The 24,483-nt window shown below is 47.3% G+C and overlaps 1 protein-coding gene across 1 annotated transcript in view; it reads left to right on the top strand.

Annotated features, from left to right (window-relative positions):
* The window catches only part of CARMIL3 (capping protein regulator and myosin 1 linker 3), a 1,019,681-nt gene that overhangs the window by 767,459 nt on the left and 227,739 nt on the right, over positions 1 to 24,483 (top strand). Inside the window, exons 30-31 of the mRNA XM_078644900.1 lie at positions 13,063 to 13,126; positions 13,356 to 13,570. Of these exons, the coding sequence (XP_078501026.1) occupies positions 13,063 to 13,126; positions 13,356 to 13,570 (279 nt within the window). The remainder of the gene's footprint in view (positions 1 to 13,062; positions 13,127 to 13,355; positions 13,571 to 24,483) is intronic.

Here is a 24,483-nt window from a genome sequence, read left to right as displayed (position 1 = left end):
TGCTCAGGCATCCTCTATTCCTTTCTGCCCGTATCATTCCTGCCCAGAGTTCTGAAGTGTAGGGGCTGGCTCAGTATATAGTGTCCACTAATGGTGAAGCACTGTGCAATGAGTCCAGCCAACCCTTAGTGATAGTGTTTAGGTCCCTGAAAACCAAAGCTCTCAAGGGGTAGCTGTGGAGAGCAGCCAAGGCTTATCCAGTGGGGTGTAAATCAGTTGCATGTGCCACTATGTCACTCAGTAAGCTTTTCACACAAGACAAAACCACACCAGGTGAGTAGGAAAATAATTTATATTTCTTACTACACAATAGACACTCACTTGGTATACCACCTACTCAGAAATATCAATTACACAAGAAAGCTTAGAAAAGAGGTAAGTAGCATTGAAAAACATATAGGGCTTAACCGGGAGGCTAAACCATATACTAAAATAGCAGAATGCGAGGTGAGTACCCAAACAGGACTAGTACCCAAGGTTGGAGGACCCCAGGGGAAGCAAGGAACCACCCAAGGAGAGTAGCTAGAGACCCCAAGGTGCCTGGGTGCAGAGTGGTTACACCAGGTCAAACGTCCATAGGACAACACAGGGTGAGTCACGGTTGGAAAATTAGAGTTCTAGCACCCTTCCCAAAGCATCCCACAGGAACCACTTTGATCAAGGAAGGTTGGAGAGTCACCCCACTTGTGGATACGCAGAAGATACGGATACCTGCCCCAGGGAGCCCAGGTGCATAGGGGTGATGCCAATGGAGGGTCATGGAAGTTCAGGAGCTTCAGCGTCTCGTGGACCAGGCCGGTAGACCCAGGACGAATAATCCAGACGAGCAGAACCTGAAAGGAGAGGGGACAGAGTCCATACCACCCGGAGGTGACCAGGTAGCACAGGAGCACAATAACAGCCCTGGTGAAGGTTCTTGGAGTAGCACAGAGTAGAGGAAGCAGCAGCTGTAGAGACCAGGCAACATTCTAGGAGCCCAGGGGCTTTTCACAAGCTGTCCCATGCCAGTGGAAGAGTGCAGGAAGGTCAGTGGCCCGTAGGACCACCAACAAGCCTTGGCAGACGGAAACCATGGTTCGCGGGAAAATTCTTGGTTGCTGACCAGCAAGGTCTGTGGGACTAACCCAGCAGGGGTAAGTTGGGTCCAGCCCTTAGCAAGCAGGAGTGCCAGCAGGAATTGAGGGATCCCCCTCAAGAACCCTCTGGCAGCAGGCACAGGACATAGGAAGCCCAAGCATGTCACAGGAGACGAAGGCCCACGAGGCAGAGGATGCAGGCAGGACAGCAATAATCCTTGGTAATGCCATACAGACGCGGTGCAAAGGGAGGCGGTCTACATTGGCTGGAGAGGGATTACAGTCTCCCAACTTGCAGGGAAGACTGGGAGGTCTTCAGAGGACCAACAAACCCCCACCTGTATTGCAGAGCAGGGAGATGTCCATGAGACAACAGGATCAGCAAACCAGTCATCAACATCAGGGTGCCTGCAAATGCAGGGAAGTGACTCCTTCACTTCAAGGGAGATTCCTTCAGGCTCGGATGCAGTCCTTGGTGACGTAGAGGATGCACGGCCACGGAGTTGCAGATCTTTGGAGTAGCACAGGGACGAAAATGCAGCAGGATTCTTTCTACCACGAGCTGTCTTGTCGTGGTTACTGGCATGAATAAAAGCAGAGCTCTAGTGTCCACCAGCAGAAGAGTCTTTGAACAATCTTTAGTGAGAGGCAGTCGGTTCCAGAAGTTGTTGTTGGGGCGCATCTAAGGACTCATCCTCAGGGGAGTTCTTAAGTAACAATAAAAAGGGGAAGGACCTCTTCTCTGGTGACCTACGTATCAGAGGGGGTCAGGACGCTTCCTAGCTATCCTAGCCAGTCAGATGCTCCCAGGGGCCAAGATTCAAAATGGCAGATCAAGTGGCCACCTAGAGGAGCTCTGGGCACATCCTTAGGGAGGAACTGGACAGGGGGGTGGTCACTCCCCTGTTCTTTGAGTAATTTGTGCCAGAGCGGGAGCCAGAGGCCCCTGAACTGGGCAAAACTGGTTTATGCATGGAGGGCACCAAATGTGCCCTTGAATGCAGTCTGATGGCGCTTGGAGGCACCCCCACCCTACCTAATTCTAAAGTAGAGGTGGTCACACCTTTGCAGGAAATCCTTTGTTCAGCTTCCCTTGCCCAAGTGAAGCTCATCAGCAGGGGGAGGTAGAACACTGTCTAGGTTTGGCATCAGCGTGGGCCCTAGAAGGCTAAACAGGTAGGTACTGGGGGACCTCTAAGGAGCCTCCGGTAAATGGTATCATGCAACTAACACTGGAATCGGTGTAGCTGCATGATTCCAACATGTTTGATAACCAAACATGACCAGGTTTGGAGCAGCCATTATGTAGTTAGACATCTCGACTTGCCAGTGTCCACTAAATACCTTATAATGGTTGTCCAGACTTACAAAGCCCAGAAAATGGAGTCTGTGGTTTGTAGGGCCGCCTTTGGTCCTGCGGGGGTACCCACACACTCACAACCATGCACCCTGCCCTTTGACTGAAGGGCCTACCTTAGGGGGTTTATGTATAGGGGTTATATATAGGTTTTAAGTGCAGTGACCAGGATATAAGTGAAACCTTATATCTGAAATGAAGGGTGCATGCACCCTGTCATGCAGATTGCAATGGAAGCTCTACAGACACAGTTTGTATGGGCTCCTATGGGTGGCACATTACATGCTGAAGCCCATAGGAGACCCCTGGTGTACCAATGCACTGGGTACCTCAGTACCATATCCTAGGGACTTAAAATGGCACCCCAGTATGCAAATTGTGGGGTTTATAAAGTACTTACCAGCAAATTTAGAGGAGAGAGCACCTGGTTAGCAGGATCCCAGTGACCTACAGTCAAAACACACTGACGCCAGGCAAAAAGTGGAGGTATCTGTGCCATAAATATCCTACATTGCTACATACAGAAGATTAGTAAACACAGAGGCCAAGACATCCTTGTGGCTCCAGATTGGCCTAGGAGAGTTTGGTATCTAGTGCTGTTGAGGATGGCCCTCAGTCCTCTGACCAGGCTGCCCCTTCGGGAGGATCTTCTGTCACAGCAACACGGAGGGTTCTTCATCCAAAATTATCAATCCTACACCTCCAGGCATGGAGATTGAGCGACGGCAGTTGACAAGTTCGATCTTCCGCCCAATGTCTGTAATGTTATCTTAGCAGGTCGGTGTCCCTCCACCGAAATGGTATATGTCAGTTTTTGGAATACATTTGTGGCATGTGCTCTAAGAAACAGGTTGATCCTCTATCTGATCCCCTTTCTCAGGTTATTTTGTTTAAGTTATCCCTGGCCCAGCAGGGCTCTGCTTTGGGCACCTTGAAGTGTTATCTATCTGGTCATTGCCGCTTTTCTGCGGCTGCCAGATCAGCCCTCTCTTTTCAAACCCCCCTCATAAATAGGATCCTTTAAGTTCTGCAGCATATGTTTCCACCAGCTTGTTATGTCTCAATGGGACCATAACCAGGTTCTTAATTTCTTGATGTGCATTCCCTTTGAGGTGCTTAATTCTTGTCCTCTTCAGCTACTCACCATCAAGACTGCTTTTAATCTTTTTTATTTTATTTATTTATTTATAGAGCGCTCGTACGCCCGCAGGCTTCATGGCGCTATTGAATCTTTAGAACACAACACAGCTTTGGGTACTTAAGCAGGAGTAAATCAAATCCTAGTTTAGTTGCAATAAGCTTGTCTAAAGAGCAGAGTTTTAAATGCCTGCCTAAAGTCAAGAAGATCCCCACTCTGTTTCAGGGTTAACAGCACAGAGTTCCATAGGGAAGAAGCGAGATAGTGGAAGCTACTGCCGCCCTGACGCTTTTTCCTGTATGCTGGGATCATCAGTAGCTCTTGTTGAGCGGATCGAAGGTTTCGTGGAGGGATGTATTTGCAAACTAAATTACGAATAAATTTCGGACCTTTGCCCTGCAAGGCTTTAAAAATGATGCAGCCTGCTTTAAAACTAGCTCTTTGAGCCACTGGTAGCCAGTGGAGTTTTTCCAACCCTGATCTAATGGATTGCCATTTAGGTTGTTTAAAAATAAGCCTGGCTGCCTGATTTTGGACATATTGCAGTCTCTTCAACTGCCCTACTGGAAGGCCAAGATACAGGCTATTGGAGAAATCAATCCGTGATAAAATTAAAGCAGCAATTGCCTGAATCAAGGCTGAGTGAGTTAAAAATTGAGATATTTTCTTTATCTTTCTCATTTGAAAGAAACACGTTGAAACTACCGTCCCTATATGATTTTTTAGTGAGAGATCCTCACTGAGGGTCACCCCTAAACTTTTAACTGTGTGGGACTTAATCGGTGGAATACCCATGTTAGGTGGCCAGAAATGGGGACCCCAACTAATTTCACTCTTCCCGGGCAGGATTAATTCCGTCTTGCCCGGGTTGAGTTTGAGATAATTTAAGTTCATCCATTTCTGGATATGAGACATGGTGTCCTGAAAGTCTGCCACAGCATTAGAGGAGTCTAGTGCAAAGACCAATTGCAGGTCATCTGCGTAATTGAAGATTGTGACTTTATGGTTTTTCAGGGAGTACAGTAGAGGACGTAAATATAAATTAAAAAGGAGTGGGGAAAGAGATGATCCCTGAGGGACACCACAGGTGGAAACAATTTTTGGAGCTGTAAATGACCCTAGTCTGACTGACTGAGTCCGTTCTGAAATGAAAGACTCTAGCCAGCTCAGAGCCGTGCCCCTGATGCCGGCTTGCTCGACACGGTTGACAAGAATGGTGTGGTCAACCGTGTCGAACGCAGCCGACAAATCAAGGAGCACCAGAGCCTGATGGACCTCTCTGTCTGCGTTAGATCTCAAGGTATTCTGGACCGCTAATATCACTGTCTCGGTAGAGTGGCCTGGACGGAAGCCTGCCTGATTCGGTTCTAAATAATCAGTGGATTCAATAAAACTCGAGACACAGTTGGATACATGGGCCTCCAAAATTTTGGACAGGTAGGGCAGCAAAGAAATTGGCCTGTAATTGGCAGGGTCGTGTGGGTCCAAACCCGTTTTTTTTATCAGAGGAATCAACAGGGCTTGTTTAAAACTGCTGGGTACTTTACCCTGGGCAAGTGAATCATTTAATAAAAAGAGGATGCTTTGCGGGATAGCAAGTCCTATTTCTTTAAAAATATGAGGGGGGCAGATGTCATCGGGGGAACCCGATTTCACCCGGACCATAAGTTCCGAAAGAGTTTTTAGGTCAATAGGAGGGATGTTAACCAGTGCTTGGGGGTTGAGGAATATGTCATCTAATGGACTTAAAATAGGAGAGCTGGTGATATTTTGTTTAATATTGATGATTTTATCCTGAAAGAAATCATTCAGTGTGTCACACAGTTTTTGAGTCGGGGTGATAGGAAGAGTTGTCCTATCATCGTTGCAAAGGTCATTTATAATTTCAAAGATCTGCTTAGATTTATTCGAGGAGTTTAAGATTTTTGCAGAAAAGAAGTCGGTTTTATGTTTTAAAAGCGTTTTTTGATATTGTTTCCTTGCTAGACAGTAAATTTCCTTGTCCTCTAATAGGTAGTTTGCTCTCCATTTCCTTTCTTTCTGCCTGATGCTGATCTGCCCAGTGGATCAGTCAGTTACAGACACTATCCTCTGAGCCTCCCTACATTTCGTTTTTCCCTGACAAACTGGTGCTCCTGACTCATGCATCCTTCTTACTGAAAGGTAGTCACCCCGCTCCATGTAGGCCAAACCATCACTTGGCTTACCTTTTACGCCCAACCTCACACCCCTAAGGAAGGTGAGAGACTTCACCAGTTGTACCCAAAAAGAATGTTGTCGTTCTAACTTGACTGCAGAAAAAAACTTTTCAGGTAGACGATCAACTCTTTGTGGGGCATGTCGACGCCAAAAGGGGAAGGCCAGGCATAAACTGACCATCTCTCGATGGATCATGCTCTGCATTAAAATCTGCTACGCATTGGCCAAGCAGCAACTCCCAGAAGGTTTGGATGGGTATCTATTCTGAGGTAAGGAATCTGCAGCTAGAAGCTCTATCTGATGATCAAATTACTTACCTTCGGTAACGCCTTATCTGGTAGGGACTTTATCTAGTTGCAGATTCCTTCCGACTCACCCTCCCCGAGCTGAAAACTTGTTTTTAGGGACAGAACTTTCCCCTTTCAGGGTCCTAAATTTACACATTTGTGTCAGTATTCTTCATGGATCCACTCTCCTGGTTGGAAAGTCATGAAAAGAAACTGACATTAGCGCGCTAGGGTGGCACCTATATAAGCACCACTTACGTCACTTCCGGCGAGGATGACAATACCATGCAGAGCCGAACTACGCTACCTACCGGCACCGGGGTACTGCTCAAACCAAATTGTGGATCCAGTCTGATGCCTGGGGATAATTCTAAGGTAAGGAATCTGTGGCTAGATGGTGATTCTGCCTGATAAGGCATTACCGAAGGTAAGTAAGTTGTTCTTTCAGGACCTATTCAGATAATGATTACAATGTGGGTGATGAGATTGGCCAACCTTATCACAAGGAGACTGTGTAAGACAACTAACCTGTAGGAGGCTAATGGCCTTGATACCTCCCCTGAGTCCGGGCTAATCTCACCTCCTAGCCCTGTCACCAAGGAGAGTGCTTCTTATGCCATGGTAATCCGTATCCATAGGGCGGCCGAACTCCTTCACCTTCAGCTCCCTACCTGGGAGGTTAAGACCAATGTACTTCTGAAAGTGCTTCAGTCATTGCAGACATCCATTGAGTCCCCTTTACCATTTACCAAGGCACTTACGGATAATATATTGGGGGCATAGACCAAACCTCTCTCTGGCCATCCGTTCTACTACCAAATTTCACAATGGCACTGCCCTGGCCCGGTGATCATGTGTTTGTATCTCCGCATTCCTCACCTTAAAGTTGGCGGTGCAGGTGTCTGCAAGTAAAACTAAAAGCAGTTAATTTCTAATTACTTTCCCTGAGAGGGAGTCAAAATGGGTTCAGGAATATGATCATGCTGTCAGAGGATCTCGTGGTTTTTGGTCTCCTGCAGAAGAGGCTACAGGCGGGGACTAGGAGGCTGGTCCGGTTGAATCCAAAGAGGGGCTCAGGTCTTGAGTGCCCCTGGACCTCCGGCACACACTCGGCTCATGTGAACTTGAGTTGTAGGACACATCTGCATAAGCGCTTTGTCCAGTGGAGTTGAACTGTCAGAGGCTCTTGTTGTTTTCGGTCTTCTGAGGAAGAGACTGTAGGCAGGGACTGGCGGGCAAGTCTGGTTGAACACAAAAGGAGCTCAGGTCTTGAAGGTCTCCGGACCTCAGGCACACTATTGGTTCCTGTGAACTAGGGCTCGTGTGTGTAGGTGCTTAGTCTGGCGGGGTTGCGCTGGTCAGAGCCTCTGGCTGTCAGTCTACGTGTCTGCAAATGTAGGGGAGTAGATCCTCTAATCCAAGGAAGATCTTTCACAGTTGTTGAAGTTCTTGGCAGTCCTCCCGGTGTTTGAGGAGGATGTCAAGCTCTTTACAAAGTTGATCCCATCGATTGTCGATGGCAGTCAGCCTGGCTGGGTTTGGTGCCAATCTTTGGTGCATGGATTCAGTTCTCTCTCTTGGCCCTTCTTCTTTCTTTCTTGGTTCACAGCAGTCGAGGTCTTGATGTGATGCTTTCCTGGCATCAGGGGACACCTAAATACTAAATGTAGGGGCTTCATGGGGAATATAATATTGTAGCCAATGGGCTACTTTCCTCTGGGCTACAACATCCCCTATAAGACCACTTCCTGCAAGGAGCGGGCATAACACTGTCTCAGAGGTCATAATTTCACCACATGCAAGATGGTGGAATTCTTTCTTTCGTGTTTACTTCAGTTAGCCCATCCTAGGGGTGAGACTAGCCTGTGAGTGTAACACTCCTTCCTGACTATCTAATTTCCCTCCAGTCCTATTGCCAAATGGGCCTCAGGACAGAGGATGGCATCCTCCAGGACTGGGGGAAGCCAGGCTCGCATATTAAAGTAGGCAGAGGCTTTGAAGTCTCTGGCCTCGAAATGCTGATTTACCAGCTTTCATGCATGAATAGTTGTAAATACCTCCTGCAGAGTAGGTATTGTTTCTGACCACTGAGAGTGCTGATCTCACCTCCTAGGGGTCAGAAACTTGTCTGTGGTAGCAGGCTGAACAAGACTTGTCAGCCAGCACACAGGATTAGTACATGTCCCCAGAGGGTACTTCTAAGGTGCCCTCTGGGTGCATGTATTAATAACTCTAAAACTGGAATCAGTGCGGGTTTATTAATATGAGGAGTTTGATACCAAACATCATAGGTTTCAGTGAAGCCTATTATATAGCTGGGTAACCTGTTTTGAGCGGTGTCTAGTACATACCTTAAGAAGGCTTCCCTGTTCACTTGTAATATCTAGCAACGGAAATAGAAAATACTAGGGCATATCTGCTCAGACAGATATGTCCTCTCATGCTTTAATGCACCCTCCCACAGGGCTCCAAGGTCTGCTGCAGGGGTAACTTACATATAGCCCTTGCAGTGTCTTAGGCAGTGACACACAGGGTTGTGCCATGTCCTGTTTTCAATCATAGTTTGCACCATGTCATGCAGCCTGCAATGGCTGTCTGTGCGTAATTTGTGTGTGAGTCGCTTAGGGGGACATAATATATGCTGCTGCCCTTAGGGACCGTCTTTAGTACCCATGCCCTAGGGGTACCATTTATAGGGACCTACAGGGGTACTAAAGTCCATGCCAATTGGGTCACAATTAGACATCACCTTGTTTTACGGAAAGTGCTTTGGCACTGAGGTCTGATTGGCAGGCCTTGGTGCACTGTCAGATGGAAACCAGCATCTAGTAGCTACAAAGGGCAAAAAATAGGGGGACAACAGCAGTAAATTCCAGTTTCCTATAGAGAACTTTTCCGTCCGAACAGCTACTAAGACCCTGAGTAAAATGCAAGAGGTTATCCTTAGTCAAAGACTATTAAGTTTGTCCAGATGATCCTGGGCCAAACTCATGTTTTAACTGTGGGATATCTCCTGTACACTGATATATTACAGCTTCTTAGTGAAGGCTGTTGCTCCCAGTCATGTTAAGCCTGACTGATTGTGAAGCCAAACAGGTTATATCACAGTTTAATTTGCTACAGAAAGTATTATACAAGAGTAATGAGAACAGATCAAAACTTCATATATGCAAAATACTGGTCTAAATAAGGTCAATTATGTGCAGGATCAAGCATATGGAACCGGAGCTTCTTAGTAAATGTTAGCTCTCTCATCCTCCAAAATATTTGATAGTGATCCTCAAAACTATCAGATTTGTGTGTATAAATGATTCGGATTACGTTTTTACTTAGATATGAAGCATTTCCAATTGATTGAGCAAAAAAAAGACTTTGCATTATGTAATCTTCCTGGCAGTGCAGCCTTTTGCGTGACTTTTTACAAGCTACACCTCAACATGCATATTAGCTTCTTTTGCAGCTTTCTAAAATTAATTTGAAATTCACTTCTGGAGTATGTTAAGCCGAATATGCATCTGAAAATGAATTATATTTACATCATGGAAACCAAGATATAAGGCATGTACAGCCAGATTTAAACATTTGCAAGTTGGCTGGTCAGGATCATTGACAGAACGAATGTGAGCACACGCAGTCAGTATATACTACGTGATCAATGAAAATGTATTTCAAGAAGATTTATTTACATTCAAAATGAGGATTCATAAATTTCAACGTCAACAGACATAAACGGAAAACTGTCAGTACAGTTGGTTCAACGACATACAATCATGTATACAATATCTACAAATCTACAATTTTACAAATCTACAGACAGCTAAGGTGAAGGAGTCGTGCAAAAAACATATTGACACACCAAAAAACAGTACTACTCCAACCAAATTGCAAAGTACAAGTGCTAATAGAGATCAAACATTGTTTGTGTGTGAAAAAAATTAACACAGGAAAACCAGTCCTTAGAACTAACAATCACTGGACAGGCGGAACAGGGATGGAAAAAGGTGCCTGCCTGTCTTACACAGCCTGTGGTCGGATGTTTTTTAGGATTGCATTGCTAGGGCCCAATGGAATGGAATAATTTTCACCCTGGCTGCACCCTTTAATCTTGCCACAGGTTGGGGATGTCGACGCGTTTCGAACCTTAGAAGTAAAAGGTTCTCCTCAGGACGGGGACTGGGAACGATTTTATCTGCACAGTAGGCACGAGGGTTGCCGTGGTGTAGGTATGTCGCAGAAGCAAAAATGGAGGTCTGTCCGTCATACCGTCGAACTCTGGGGGCACAGTGCCCGCACCGCGGTGCACGCCCAGATCGAAGGGCAGTTCACAAATTTGGGGCCAGAATGGTGGGCTGTATTAGGACGAGAGTGGAAACATGGGGTGCCGCTGGCCACAGTAATCAATACAGCGAGCGGGAACAATTCAACAGGGACCCGTCGTGTAGGCGAAATCAATTAGCCGCTCCAAAGGACCTGAATCAGTGGGGCATTCCATTGGGCCCTAGCAATGCAATCCTAAAAAACATCCGACCACAGGCTGTGTAAGACAGGCAGGCACCTTTTTCCATCCCTGTTCCGCCTGTCCAGTGGTTGTTAGTTCTAAGGACTGGTTTTCCTGTGTTAATTTTTTTCACGCACAAACAATGTTTGATCTCTATTAGCACTTGTACTTTGCAATTTGGTTGGAGTAGTACTGTTTTTTGGTGTGTCAATATGTTTTTTGCACGACTCCTTCACCTTAGCTGTCTGTAGATTTGTAAAATTGTAGATTTGTAGATATTGTATACATGATTGTATGTCGTTGAACCAACTGTACTGACAGTTTTCCGTTTATGTCTGTTGACGTTGAAATTTACGAATCCTCATTTTGAATGTAAATAAATCTTCTTGAAATACATTTTCATTGATCACGTAGTATATACTGACTGCGTGTGCTCACATTCGTTCTGTCAATGATCCTGACCAGCCAACTTGCTCTGTTTTCCCTATTGTTGAGATCCGGGCTGGCCAGATGTAGGATCCAGTTCCTTCCTTGTTTCACAGATTTAAACATTTGGCAGGAAAATCTAACTGGAACAATCAGGCTTTAGAAGCCCGCGTTAGACTGATTTCCCAAACATGTACACCGCTTTTAGGTTTGGTGGTTCAACTTGATCAAAGATTATTGGAAAAGAAAAATGAAAGAAAATAGAGCAATGTTTCTCTCCAGGTTCACCTATCAATTCCTGCTTTCAACCTATGTTTCAATAGAGACAGACAGAAGAGGTTCTGAAAAATGCTATCAAACCTATGTAAATTGAAAATAGCAGTAGTAGTACCCGAAGTCAGTTGACTTCAGTAGAATGAGAGAGATGCATTAATGAAGCTCTGTGTTTATACTGTGGAAAGTTGAACCACTTGATACACGCTCCTCCAACCAGACCTAAGATGGGAGATTTCAAAGCTCACCCATGAAATGAGTACGGTGGTAAAGCTCTTCATGTCAGTTCATGAGACATTATCCCTATTCACCTGAATCAGTCATTCAGCAAATTTATTTTGTTATTGTGCCTTTAACTACAGGAAGAATACACAGGTTGCTTCTTTACCAGACTCTGGTGTTATTGGAAGGTTTGCTGTTACTTCTTTGATACAATAGGCTGGTATTCAACAAATATCAAGAGATACACAGTAATATGCCCTTGTGTTGGATGGTAAAATGCCTTTGATGCAATGTTTCCTGTGAAACCACAAAGCTTTTAATATCATCAAAGACCCAGCTTTCGACCTGATAGCATACAACAGATACAACAAAGATAGCCCCTTTCCTTCTTCATACAGATGTATCAACAGCCAAAGGAGTTGCTTTTCTAATTTTTAACACAAATATACTGATTACATATTTTTCTGGATATGATGGTACTTGATAGAAAATCATTATGTATACATTTTGGACAGAATTGTCACACATTCTTCATATTCAAACCCTTCGGTTTTCAGCTTACCATCTTCAGAAGGACAGCCAGACTGAACTTGTTAATCAGTATTTGAAGTAATGTCTTCACTTTTATGCACATGATCAACAGGAACACTGAGCCAATTACCTTGGTGCAGCTGAATTTGCTGATGACACTGCTACTGTTACTGTCTTCCCCCAAAATACTTGTCCATACTTTGACTGATACACTTTCCAGCCAGCAGGCATTCCTCTGTAAATAGAGCTCAGCTAAACATCTGCAATAATATATTTTTGTAAGTACTAGACAAGTACTGGAATAATGCAATTGGTAGGAGCACCTGTCTGCCAACACCAGGGCAGCTTCATTTGCAAAGGATGATCCAAAAGTATCCAGATCCCTAGGAATTTGTTTTAAAATATCACAGCCTGTAGCCATTTTGAGGCACTAAGAGCCATAGTGAAACATCTTCCCTTAGAAGAGTCTATTATCTGTAGCAATACAAGCAGCAAGAGCCCCAGCAGTCCTACTTTCCACAATACTATCTGCGTCATGGGTGGAAAAAACTCAGCGGTGGGCCAGGCAGTTCATTGCATCTTATTCACAAAAGGTGTGCCTGCTTTCCCACTTTCCGCAATTCTGCATATGTTATGTCTAGGGCTGCTCACTAGTCAGATTAAAACATAGGAATCTATGAAATATCTTAAACTGGAGGAGAAACAAATTGCATACCTGTAAGTGAGTTCTCCAGTGTCTGTTTCGAGCATGGTAATCTATGAACTATACCAATGCTGCAGAATGGTATTTACTGGTATGTAACTAGTTTCACCTGATTCATGCAGATAGACAGCACATTCCAAGCTGTTGCCTAGTAGTGGTAGTAGCAATTTACTTTTGCTGCTTGGACAATCTATTTTGCAGGCCTGCTCACAAAAGGAAACATTACTAGTGTTGTTTAGTTTCTAAAACAAATGTGGTATATGGCATGACTTGTGTGCATTTGGACCTACATTTTTTGAACGCCCTATTGCTAGATTATTGTAATACTGTTCATGTTGTTTCTATCTTTCAGGATACAATTGCAATTAAGAGGCAGCTGCACAGCAGAAAGATCCGTCCAGTGTCTGCCTTCATCAGTGAGAATATAAGCTTCTCTCTATAGTGTTTCCTTTTCCTTCCATTGTTATTCTTCAGTCATATTAGCCTACTCAAATTTAAATTTCCCCTCCTGTTTGTTGTGCTTGTAACCCTGTCTGGCTCTACTATCTGTTCTCTGTTTCTTGTTTGTGCTTCCATATTGTGGTTCATTTTTTCAGTAACTATTGCTTTCTAATCTTGAATGTTTCCGATTCCTCTTCTCTTCAGGTGTGAGTGAGCAGGAACTGGACCGCCATGCAATGGAAATGGAGTCTCCCTCTGGCTGGTACTCTTCCTCCACTAGTAGCCAATATTCCCGCTCCAGGAGCACTTCCTTTGAGGCCCTAGTGGACCTTCCTACTGAAGGTGCCAAACTGGAACACCATACAAGGGGTCGGCCAAAACCACGAAGGAATATCCGCCAGACATCTAGCAAGCGAAATGTGAGTTTTTCACAGGATTTTGCACTTTAGTCTATTGATTTCCCTCTTCAGTACCCCTGTCAGAGCCCTTTCTACTCTCCTCTCACAATTGTCTTTTTCTGTACTATTATTATTTCTTTATCATCTAAAGCACACCTGTAGGAAAGTAGCATCTGGTTACCCACACTTTTTGCTTGGTGTCAGTGTGCTTTGACATCGTCTGCTCGGATCCTGCTGATCAGGACCCCAGCAACTGTGCTTTCTTCCCTAAATTGAAATGGTAAGTACTTGTAGCTTGTTTGAGTTGGTGCTTGCACCTCTCACAACAAATATAAGTTTCCTTATATCCGAGGTCACTGCACTTTAAAACTATAAGCCACCACTATTGCAGGCTCCTCAGTTCTGAGGGCAGGTTGCTTGGTTATAAGTGTGAGGGTGCCCCTGCATGAGCTGGACACCCCTAAAACCCCGGAGTTGATTCTCCTGGCTTTGTAAGTGCGGTTAGCCATTTTTAGACATACATATAGTGGCTATTAGTCATTATGAGATGTCTAACTATATAGTTGCTTCACCAAACCCAGTCAGGTTTGGTATCAAACAAGTTGGAATCAGATCCCAACACCGACTCCACTGTCTGAAGTATGATTCTATGTAGTGGGGGACTCCTTAACTGCCTTGTACTCCATTAACAGCCTTTCAACATGATTCTGCCCTCCTGCCACTGAGCCAAGCACTGGTAGGTTGAACAATAGTTTTCCTGTCACAGGGAGGTGTAACCACCATCCAGACAGGACTTAGTGTTTTGAGCCTTGGGTTGGGGCTGCTTGCCAGTGCCACCAGACTACCTGAAGGGCACATTGGGTGCCCTTCTTGCATACTCTAGTTTGAGCCAGTTCAGGAACCCATGGTTACCGCTCTGGCACAAAACTGGTCAAAGGAAACAGGAGTATCATCCCCGCTGTCCAGCCTCTCCTCTGGGAGTGACCCTCAAGTCGACCTAACCCTTTCTTTGGGGTATTAAAGGGCTCCCCTGTGGGTGGGTCATCGGATTCCTCATGGGACAGGATTCAAGCCTAAATTGTCGTGGGACAGTACTCAACCCTAAACAAGGTTGCTTTTCACTTGTCTGAACACTTGGACTTCTTTGGACTTCGACTGGAATGGAAACTGCACCAATGAACACTCCTGCTGCTCCTGGTCTCGCTGTTCTTCAAGTCATCTCCCTCATCTGTGTTTGTGCTTCATCCAGATTCCTCAACAGACCTGTGGGCATTAAGGACACCCAAAGAAATATCCCTTGGAGTGAAGGAATCACTCCCCTGCATCTGCAGGTACCACAATGAAGCTGGGTGGTCTGCTCCTCCTGTCATCCTACGGATATCCTGAGGCTCAGCCACACATGTGGTGGTTTTACAACTCCCTCGAGGCCTGACCTGTCCTCGTCAGAACTTGATGCAACCCAACCCCTGTACACTCCATCAACTTAGCGTTGCCACGGCTTGTTGGCTCTGCACCTCCTGAGATCTTCGGGCTACAAGAAGCTCCAGCCTCCAGCACCTCTTTCCTCCAAGATCAGCTTCCTCACTGCGTCCTCTGCACAATGGGCCTCCAACCTTGGTGAGCTGCTGAGGTCCTCTTGCGACTCCTGTGTCGTTGTCCTGTGGGTCTTCATGAGGGGCTTCCCGTGGTTCAGTGGGCTTCCCTGCTTGCTTGGAGCATGTTCTTACTCTCATACTGTTAGTGAGTCTCTTGGATCTTCCTGGCCCCAACGTTGCTCCTTTTTCGTCTTCTGCACCAGTTGCGGCTACCAAAGCATGTTGGTGTTCCGTTGGATACCGACCACATAGTTACTGACATCCAATGTGGGACATCTCGTTCACGGCTCCTGGTCATCATCAGCATCGCCTGGTTCTCACAGCTGCAGTGACAAATTCTCCCTCCACTCTTTAGAACCTCCCGACATTGGTGGGCATTGTGTCTGTGTTTCCTGGACACCTCTGAGTGGCACAGACACAGTACCCTCTGCTTGCAGGTTCTTCACTTCAAGACTCCACTCTTGGATACCACCGGACTCCTTCACCATCGTCTCCAGAGGCATCTTCTTCAAAGTCGTCCATTGTTGTCTATGGCAGGTTCCTACTCCTCTTCACCCCTATGCACCCGGCTTGCCTGGTGTAGGCAACCTGGTTCCCGGGCATTCATGGATGGGGCAGCTCCCTAACACAATGCTCTTCCAAAGTTTTTCCTCGGGATCTTCTGGGAAGGGTCCTTCTTCTTCAAAACTGCAGCTGCCACTTCTCCCATGACTTCCCATTGGGCACGTGGCTGTGTTGCCACTCTGCACACAGCCTCCGTGGGAATTTACCTTGGGTGGCTCCTCGTGTTCTCTGGTCCTCTGGGTCTTCATGTCCAAGTCCAATTCTCCTTTGCAGTTCGCATTTCACTTTCTTAGAAAATGGTTTGTCTCCCCCTGGAGACCAATGTATTTTGTGCTACTTACCTGATTGCTTTTGAAGTATTCTTGTGTATTGTGTTGATATCTCTGGGTGGGAGATATACCAATGTGATAGTATGTTGTAATAAATAGACTTAATTTTTCTAAATACTGTGTGGTTTCTTTTCATCTAACCTACACTTCAGATTAAACTGGTAAACAAATGCAGCTTTATCTTCTTCAATATAAGCCAGAAGGCTACTCTACACAGCTACCACTTTGAAAGCTTTTTGAGGTTATCAAAGGCCCCTAAGATCACCATCAGCGTGGCCACGTTTAGTGCAAGGTGCACAACTTGAATAAGTGTGCACCATATACTAAGCCAGCCTCCTACACTCACCCTATACCCAGATCTGGGTGTAGCCAAATTTCTTAGTACTTTTGATTTAACTGCAGGCTACTTGCAGATTGTCATAACTCCAAGAGCAAAAGAAAAGACAGCATTCTCCCCACCATATGGGCATTATCAGTTCTCTTCCAGGGGATACTCATCAATAGTCATAAGCACTGAATAGTCTCGCCCACGTGCGGGGACCCCGGAGCATTTACAAAAAAAATAAAAAATATATATGTATATATATATATATATATATATATATATATATATATATATATATATATATATATATATATATATGTTCAGCCAAATAAACGTGTATGCAGAAGCTTCAAACATACATATATACATTTATATACATAAACATGCAGCCTAACATCATTCAAACTGGCTAAGATGCCAAAATTGCATTGGATATTTCATTTAAAATAAAATAATTTTATATAGCATTTTTTAACAAAGAACATGCACTCCTCTAGTGTTCCAACAGAGCCTTTTATTTTCAAAGAAAAAGGCAAGTAATAGCAGGCAATTAGCCCTAAGACTGTATAGATAAAATCACAACAGTAATAAAACTGACATCGTGCCTTTAAGACCTCCAAGAGCTCCCTGCTCCAATCATGCACCACAGGTGAGTTAGGTCAGTTATTTTTTTCCGGCTCCTTTTGTGAGGTTCCTCTAGCATTGAGCTCATCCATTTTTGATTGTTCTAGTCAGAAATAGTTTTCCTGATAATTATTTCTACCTTCATTCAACATTTTTTTTTTACTGCTGGTAGCTTTCTTAGTTGTTTTCTGACAATTTTTAAAACTTTTTCTGTCAGAAATGCCAGCCTTGTTCAATAAATGTTCCTCCTGTGGGAAGAAGATGGCGAAGTATGATCCACTTTTGGTCTGTATTGTATGTTTACCATCCTCACGCAATCCAGAGAAGTGTTATTATTACCAGCAATTCTCCAAGAGAACACTTTGAGAGAGAGAGAGAGAGAGAGAGAGAGAAGATAAAGCTACATGCCTTCCTGCAGAGAGGAAAAGGACCTTCAAAAAGTGGCCTTGGGAGAAGTAATGCTTTTAAAGAGCCCTCCCCTCAGGAAACACATAGATCAGAGAATGAAACAAAGTTCTTCTTCTTCTCCAGCATCAAAAAGAAAGCAGATCCTTGAATGTTCCCCTTCAGCTTCAAGGTCGACGTCGGAAAAACATACAAGGCATGCGATAATGTCGAGGGACAGATCGCCGTCAAAGTGGTCACAGCCTCCGCCGTCACATCGTAAGTCAACGTGAAGACATTTAACTCCAGGCTCGGAGTTTGCCAGACATAAGCGGTCGGCAAAGTCGGGCTCGACGTCGAATAATCTCCCTCATCAGTCACCGACGTTGTGGCACTAGTCGACGTCCAGATCTCCGCCGCAGTCATAGCATCTATGGTTGGCGTTGAGTGTGTCCAAGTCCATGACCCCATCGAAGTCACATAGGCAGTCGACGCAGAGAGCGGCACAGCCGGTATCTCCGTCTCCAGTTCTGGGTTCGACATAGAAAGAAGCAAATCCTAGGTCGGCGACAGGCATTATGTCGTCGAGGCCTCTCTCATCTTCCATGGAGGTGCTGGGAAAACAGAGGTCGACGTCGAGGTCCATATGATGGACATCGAGGGGAGCTTCTTCTTCTTCTCCAGGAATTAACATAGTGTAAATCACACCGAAGGGATCTCCGGTTCCTCGAAAACAGACACCCCCTATTAACCTCTCTCCACCATGGTTGCAGAGTATTCAACATTGGAGAGTTCCACCCAGAAGTCCTGGTTCAGACTACTCTCGGACATACTCTGCCTCTAGAGTCTCTGTTGGTCCTCCACCTGCTACATCCATGGGAGATCTCCACACAGATCACCAAGGAGAGCTAGGTCCCCTCCAGCTCGACATTCACATTCCAGGACACCACTTAGACGGTCTAGATCTCGCCCGTCCTCCAGATCGAGAAGAAGTAGGCATACGTCTCCGTCATGGTCTGCATCCTCAAGATCATCGGTGAGGGATTACTCCTTAGCCCTGTCTGCTACCCCTCCAGCTAGAATGTCTCCGGTCGACGACATGGTCACTTTTAATGAAGTGCTCTGCAGGGTTGCCAACAAGTTGAATATTGATATGCCTGTACCTACAACTTCTTCATCTGTCATATTCGAGACTCTACACCTTAGGTCATCGGCAAGGCCTTTACTACCTCTAGTTCCTGGTCTGCTCAAACCAGCACTGCAGACTTGTTTAACTCCAGCTGCGGTGGGTTCAGCTCCTCCACCTATTTCAAAAAAGTGCAAGGCTCCTGACCAGGATCCACTGTTCCTATGATCAGATCCTCCACTGGATTCTGTTATAGTGGCAGCAGCCAGGAAGATGCATCCTGGAGCGACATGCTCTTCAGTCTCTCCTGACAAGGAGAGCAAGCATATCAACTCTCTGGGGAAAAGAATGTGCAATACATTGGCATCCTTCATGAAGGTGGCTAGTGCCTCAGCACTTCTGGGGAGGTATGACAGGTCTCTGTGTGATTCGTTGGCTAGATTCACAGAGAAGCTACCCAAGGAAGACCAGCAGGACTTTCAGGAAGTTTTGCAGGAAGGTGGTCTGGTTGCAAATCAGGTCATTAGCGCAACAGCGGATGCATCGGATTTGGGAGCACATGGTTATTCCTATGGTATTTGCGCCAAACGTTCTGCCTGATTGCGGCTCACTGGCCTCAAACCGGAAGCACAATAAAGGATTATGAATCTTCCTTTTAATGGCACTTCCTAGTTTGGCACTCATGCCAGTGACAAGATGTCCAAGATGAAGTCGGAGTTGGACACTCTAAAGGCGGTCGGCCATGAGAAGTGCAAGGTCTTTAGACGACCGTCTGTTTTTCCAACAGAAGGTTCAAACCCCTCACTGGTCAACTCAACAGCAAGAATCCAGGTCACATTACCATCAGCGTAGATCAGGGAAAGGGAGCTCCTAGACAGACACCGTCCTCAAGGAAGCAACCTGCAAAACAATGAGCCCTGGCTTCTCCCATCTCCGTTACCCAGTGCGGTGGGAGGAAGCATAATGTTTCACCATAATGTTTCACATTGGCCCTGTAGAACAAGTTCTACAGGGCAAAGAGTAGAATGATACTGATCGCACCAGAGTGGCCTCGCCAGTGGTGGTATCCGGATCTACTTCAACTATCAGAGATCCCACACAGGAGATTAATCAAATCAAATCAAATCATAAATATTTATTGAGCGAGCATATCACTCGAGAGTCTCATGGCGCTGGTGGATGTCTCTGAGAGGATAATACTTCAATGCTGTTAGATGTCAAACAACCAGGTCTTAAAATTCCTACGAAAACAATTGTGATCACTTATGGTGCGTAGGTGTAAGGGTAGTTTATTCCAGAAAAACGGAGCAAGGAAGGAGAAAGATCTCCTTCCTTGCTGACTAGACTTACTATCCAAGCACGGGGGAAGGTGTGCCACCCCAACCTCTCATCTCTATGATTAAAGGCATGGCTTTTGAGGTCCTCCAGTACGGACATTTAGATCTGTCCATTGACTGTTTGAACATTCTTAAAGAAGCGAGAAGACCATCCACCAGAAAGTTGTACGCTTTCATATGGAATCGTTTTTACTTATGGTGTATCAACAATGATCCTGCTCCCATCCGGCGTCAGAAGCAGGTGAATTTACCATACCTACTGTCCTAGGCCAAGTCAGGCCTTCAGTTTTCTTCTATAAAGGTCCATTGCGGCTATTCCAGCATGCAACAAATCTCCTATGCAGGTTTCCTTTTTTCAGCTACCTGAGGTTAAAGACCTCCTTGTATTTGGAGTAATAATGCAACTAGGAATCAGGGACGATATTAAGTAGCGAGGACTGTTTTTAAAAAATCTGTTTGTTTCTCCATTTTCTCTCAGTCACCGCAAGGGTGGAATACCAATATGTAATATAGATTTCAGTTTGTACGACACTGCACTATATGCTTGTAATAGTTACCGAGCTGGGAATATTAGGCAACAAACTTTGACACACTGTAAGTTTATGCTACCACGGAAAAACTCAATAAAGATTGTTTAAAAAGGGGCGTGGCCACGGCGGCAACCGTAATGGCCGCTCTGCCGTGAAGCTCCTCCGGGCGGGCGCCCAATTCGGACAATAAGGAATGTAGTCCGCATCCCTGCCATTCCTAACTGCACCGTCCGGCCGCCTGATGGTCCGGGGCAACCTTGGAGGCGTTCCTGAGCCGCGGGGACGGCTAATTGCAGTGGCCGCGACGGAGGGGATCTGAGACCGCCGGAGCCTGGCGCCATCTTCCCCGCAACACTGGAGAGCCGGGTGAGTGCGCCTCGGCGGACTGCGGCCGCGCCGCCACTCCTTTAATCCCCTACCTCTGGCGCTTTCGCGCGCTGCTTCCCCCTGGCCGCTCGGCCCGTCTTGCCCCTGGTTCCGGGCTCACGGGTGTGGCTGCTCTTTTTGGCCTGCTCCGGGGGTAGAGCCGGGGGCTGGATTTGGGTCCCGGGCCGGGTTGTGGGGGAATGCGGCGCGTGCGTTCGGGGGCCCGGGGGGGAGGGGGGTGCGGACTTGCTGGTCGGGCCGGGGGCGCTCCCTGATGACACGCGGCAGCCCCGCCGTGCGCCTGGGTGCCGCGCCGCCCTCCGTCGCCGCCGCAAAGCTGCTGCTGCTGACGCCTCGGATGGGAGGCCTGCTACTGCTCCTCGCGGCGCCATTTTGAGCTCCACGGCCACCTGCATCCCTGCTACCTTGACTGTGGCTTGGACCTTCGCCTGCTGTCCTGTCCTCGCGGCCGGTCACTGGGGGCCGGCCTGCTTCTGCCATTGATCCCCGCTCACCTCCACTGTCGCAGAGACTGCGACCACGCCACACATCCCCCACGATGGGGAAGAAGGATCCGGCCCAAAAGACTCTCAATTTCGACAAGGCTCTCCCTGCTGCTTATCCCCATCCGGGTGCTTCTGCTGGAGGCCTGGTGACACAGCCTGCTGGTGATGCGGCGTCCATGATGGCCGCTATGATGGGGGAAATGCGGGCTGGCTTCAAAGCCCTGGATACTAGGTTCGACAGCTTGGAGCAGAAGCTGTCCGCCATCAATTCAACCGTACAAGCCCACGATAGGCGTCTGGACTTGGCGGAGTCTAGAATATCCGACCTTGACGACGACTCCTCCAAAACCCGAAAGAGGCTCGAGAGGGTGGAGAAAATTCTAAAGGAAGTTGCCATTAAAAACGAGGATTTGGAAGCGCGAGGCAGACGCAATAACATCAGAATCCTGGGCGTGGCGGAGACAACTGCCACTGGCCGATTTGACACCTTTGTGGAAAATCTCCTCATCGAATTGTTTGGTAAAGACACATTTACGGCTGGTTTTGTTGTGGAGAGAGCACATAGATCGTTGGGGCCTAAGCCGCGCACGGGACAGTTGCCCAGACCCATCATCGCAAGGATTATGAACTTTAGAGACCGTGATGCCGCGCTTCGGGCGGCGCGAGAAATGGGCGAGGTGCGATGGCAGGGGAGCAAGCTGTCCTTCTTCCCGGACTACACGGTCATGGTGCAAGAGGCCCGGAGAAAATACACCAGCGTCAAGGCGGCTCTCCGAAACCTGGGCCTAAAATACAATATGCTTTACCCAGCCCGACTGAAAGTGGACATCAATGGCCGGTATCGCATTTTTGACTCTCCAGCGGAGGTTCAGGACTTCTGTCACACTTATAAGTCTGGGCCTGGATCGAACCCCGGCTCTGGGCCCACTTCTCCTCCGCAGTCAGATACGCAGGTCAGCGCTGACCTGTTCACAGACGCTGGACAGGGCTGACTGCTCACTCCGCTTTAATCTTGGTTCCTTTCTTTATAGCGGGAGTGGCTAAAGTTCCTACATACCCATCCGTTTATGACATTCTCAATGTTCCGTTGGATTGCCCGCCCGGGGGTTAGCGTTGCCTCCCCCCCTAGCGCGGGCTGATATGTTTAGTTGCATCTTCTGGGGGTTTCTAGCATGTGTAGGGTTCCCTTTTTTTGCGAATTTTTCCCATATTGCACTTGCTGTTTTGCCTTTCAGATTTGCGAATGGGGGGGTTCTGCCTCTCATGGGGAATTGGGAGGCTGGGTGGTGGGGGGGGTGGGGTTGTTTGTATTTTTTGTGTTGTTTTCTTCTCCTTTATATTGATCGCGAGACATCTGGCACTGGTTTGTTCACTGGGCGCTTATTGCCCACGATTTTCGAATTGACTCTATGGCCCGAGTAGGATTGCAGACTGGCCCTTCTATTCTAAAGCTGATGACCTGGAATGTCCGGGGCTTGAACTCCACCCGGAAACGGAAACAGGTTTTACAGTATGCAGACATAATGTTCATATTCTAATACTGCAGGAAACACACATGGTTCATTCAGACACACCCTCCTTTGCACGGAGCTGGGGTGCAAACAGAGTGTTCTCTAGCTTCAGTAGATATGCTCGAGGGGTGGCGGTCTTGATTCACAAACGCTTACCCTTTGTCCTGACTGGTAGCGAGGTGGACGGGGAGGGACGCTATGTGATTCTACACGGGCTGCTGTTTGGGTACAGGGTTTCCATTGTAGGGGTTTATGGCCCTAATGTCGACTCCCCGACCTGCCTTGCGAACCTGCACATGTCGCTAATACGCGCAAATATTGACCTTCTGGCGTTGGGGGGCGATTTTAACTTGTTGATGAACCCCGGCAGGGACAGCACATCCCCCTCCCCGGACCGCAAACCACTATCCCGCGCGGCGATGGCGGATCTATGTTCCCACTTTGCACTGCAGGACATTGAGGCTACCGGGCACTCTACCTCCCCGTCCTTCACACACCACTCTGGCTACCACAACACGAGTACCAGGATTGACTACTGGCTATTGTCCCCTGGCTTGGCGGGTTGGGTTACTGATTTGCGCACGCTACCACGTACCATATCTGACCACTCTCCGGTGATTCTGGCGCTTGCGATCCCAAGGTTGGGCGGGTATGAGAGGCAGTGGAGATTCCCTGGGCGTGCATTGGCGGACCCGGTTTTCACGGAGGAGATCCGCTCGGCGATTGAGGACTATTTTGACCTCAACACTGGCTCCGTGACTGCGTGGGCCACGCTATGGGAGGGATTCAAGGCGACAATCAGGGGGGTCTGCATAACCAAGCATGTAGGGGCGCTGCGTGAGATACGGTCCACCCTGTCCCGCCTTGAGACTGACCTATCAGCCATTGAATCTCGGATCCTGACTGACCCCTCCCCTGCCAACGAAGCCAAACGCATCGAGCTCCTGTTAGAATTCAGAGACACGGCGGACAGGGAACTCAAATACTTAGGCAAGTACCATTCGGCCCGCCAATATGGCGAGGGGGACAGACCGGGACGGTTATTGGCGCAATTGCTGCGCCCCCCCCGGCAGGCGGCGTACATCACACAGATTGTGGCTGCAGATGGCACACCTCGCTTCACCACGCCTGACATTTGCAACACTTTCTTGTCTTACTACAAGCATCTCTACAAATCTGACCTAACCAGGGACAAGCACGACCCGGGTCCCTACATCAATGAAATAGCCATGGTATTCTTGGAAAAGTACATGCAAGACTATTTGGCGCACCCTATCACTCCCGACCTGATCGCAGAGGCGATAGACTCGCTGAAGGGTTCCTCGGCGCCGGGCCTGGATGGTTTCACAGCCGATTTTTACCAAGCATACAAGGAGGAGTTGGTTCCTATCCTGGTCGAGGTGTACGCTGAAGCCCTGGAGTCCGGTGTTCTCCCCCCTACGCTCCGTGAGGCAGTTATTGTCTTGCTACCCAAACCTGGCCGAGACCCGACAGTCTGCGGTTCCTATCGCCCGCTGTCACTCCTAAACCTAGACTATAAAATCCTTGCCAAGGTGCTCGCTATGCGGCTCGCGCTGCTAGTGAATTCTATCATTTCGCCAGTTCAGTCAGGATTCGTGCCCCAAAGGTCGACCTCCCTGAACCTCCGCACGGTCTTCTCGGTCCTGCATAGAATTGACCCGTCCGTTCCAGCTGCTGCGGTCTTTTTGGACACTGAGAAGGCATTCGACACCTTGG

The sequence above is a fragment of the Lissotriton helveticus genome, chromosome 5_1 (genome assembly GCF_964261635.1).
Source record: "Lissotriton helveticus chromosome 5_1, aLisHel1.1, whole genome shotgun sequence".
Classification (NCBI taxonomy): domain Eukaryota; kingdom Metazoa; phylum Chordata; class Amphibia; order Caudata; family Salamandridae; genus Lissotriton; species Lissotriton helveticus.
The sequence above is the reverse complement of the archived record's forward strand: the minus strand, read 5'-3'. Positions and strand labels throughout refer to the sequence as shown.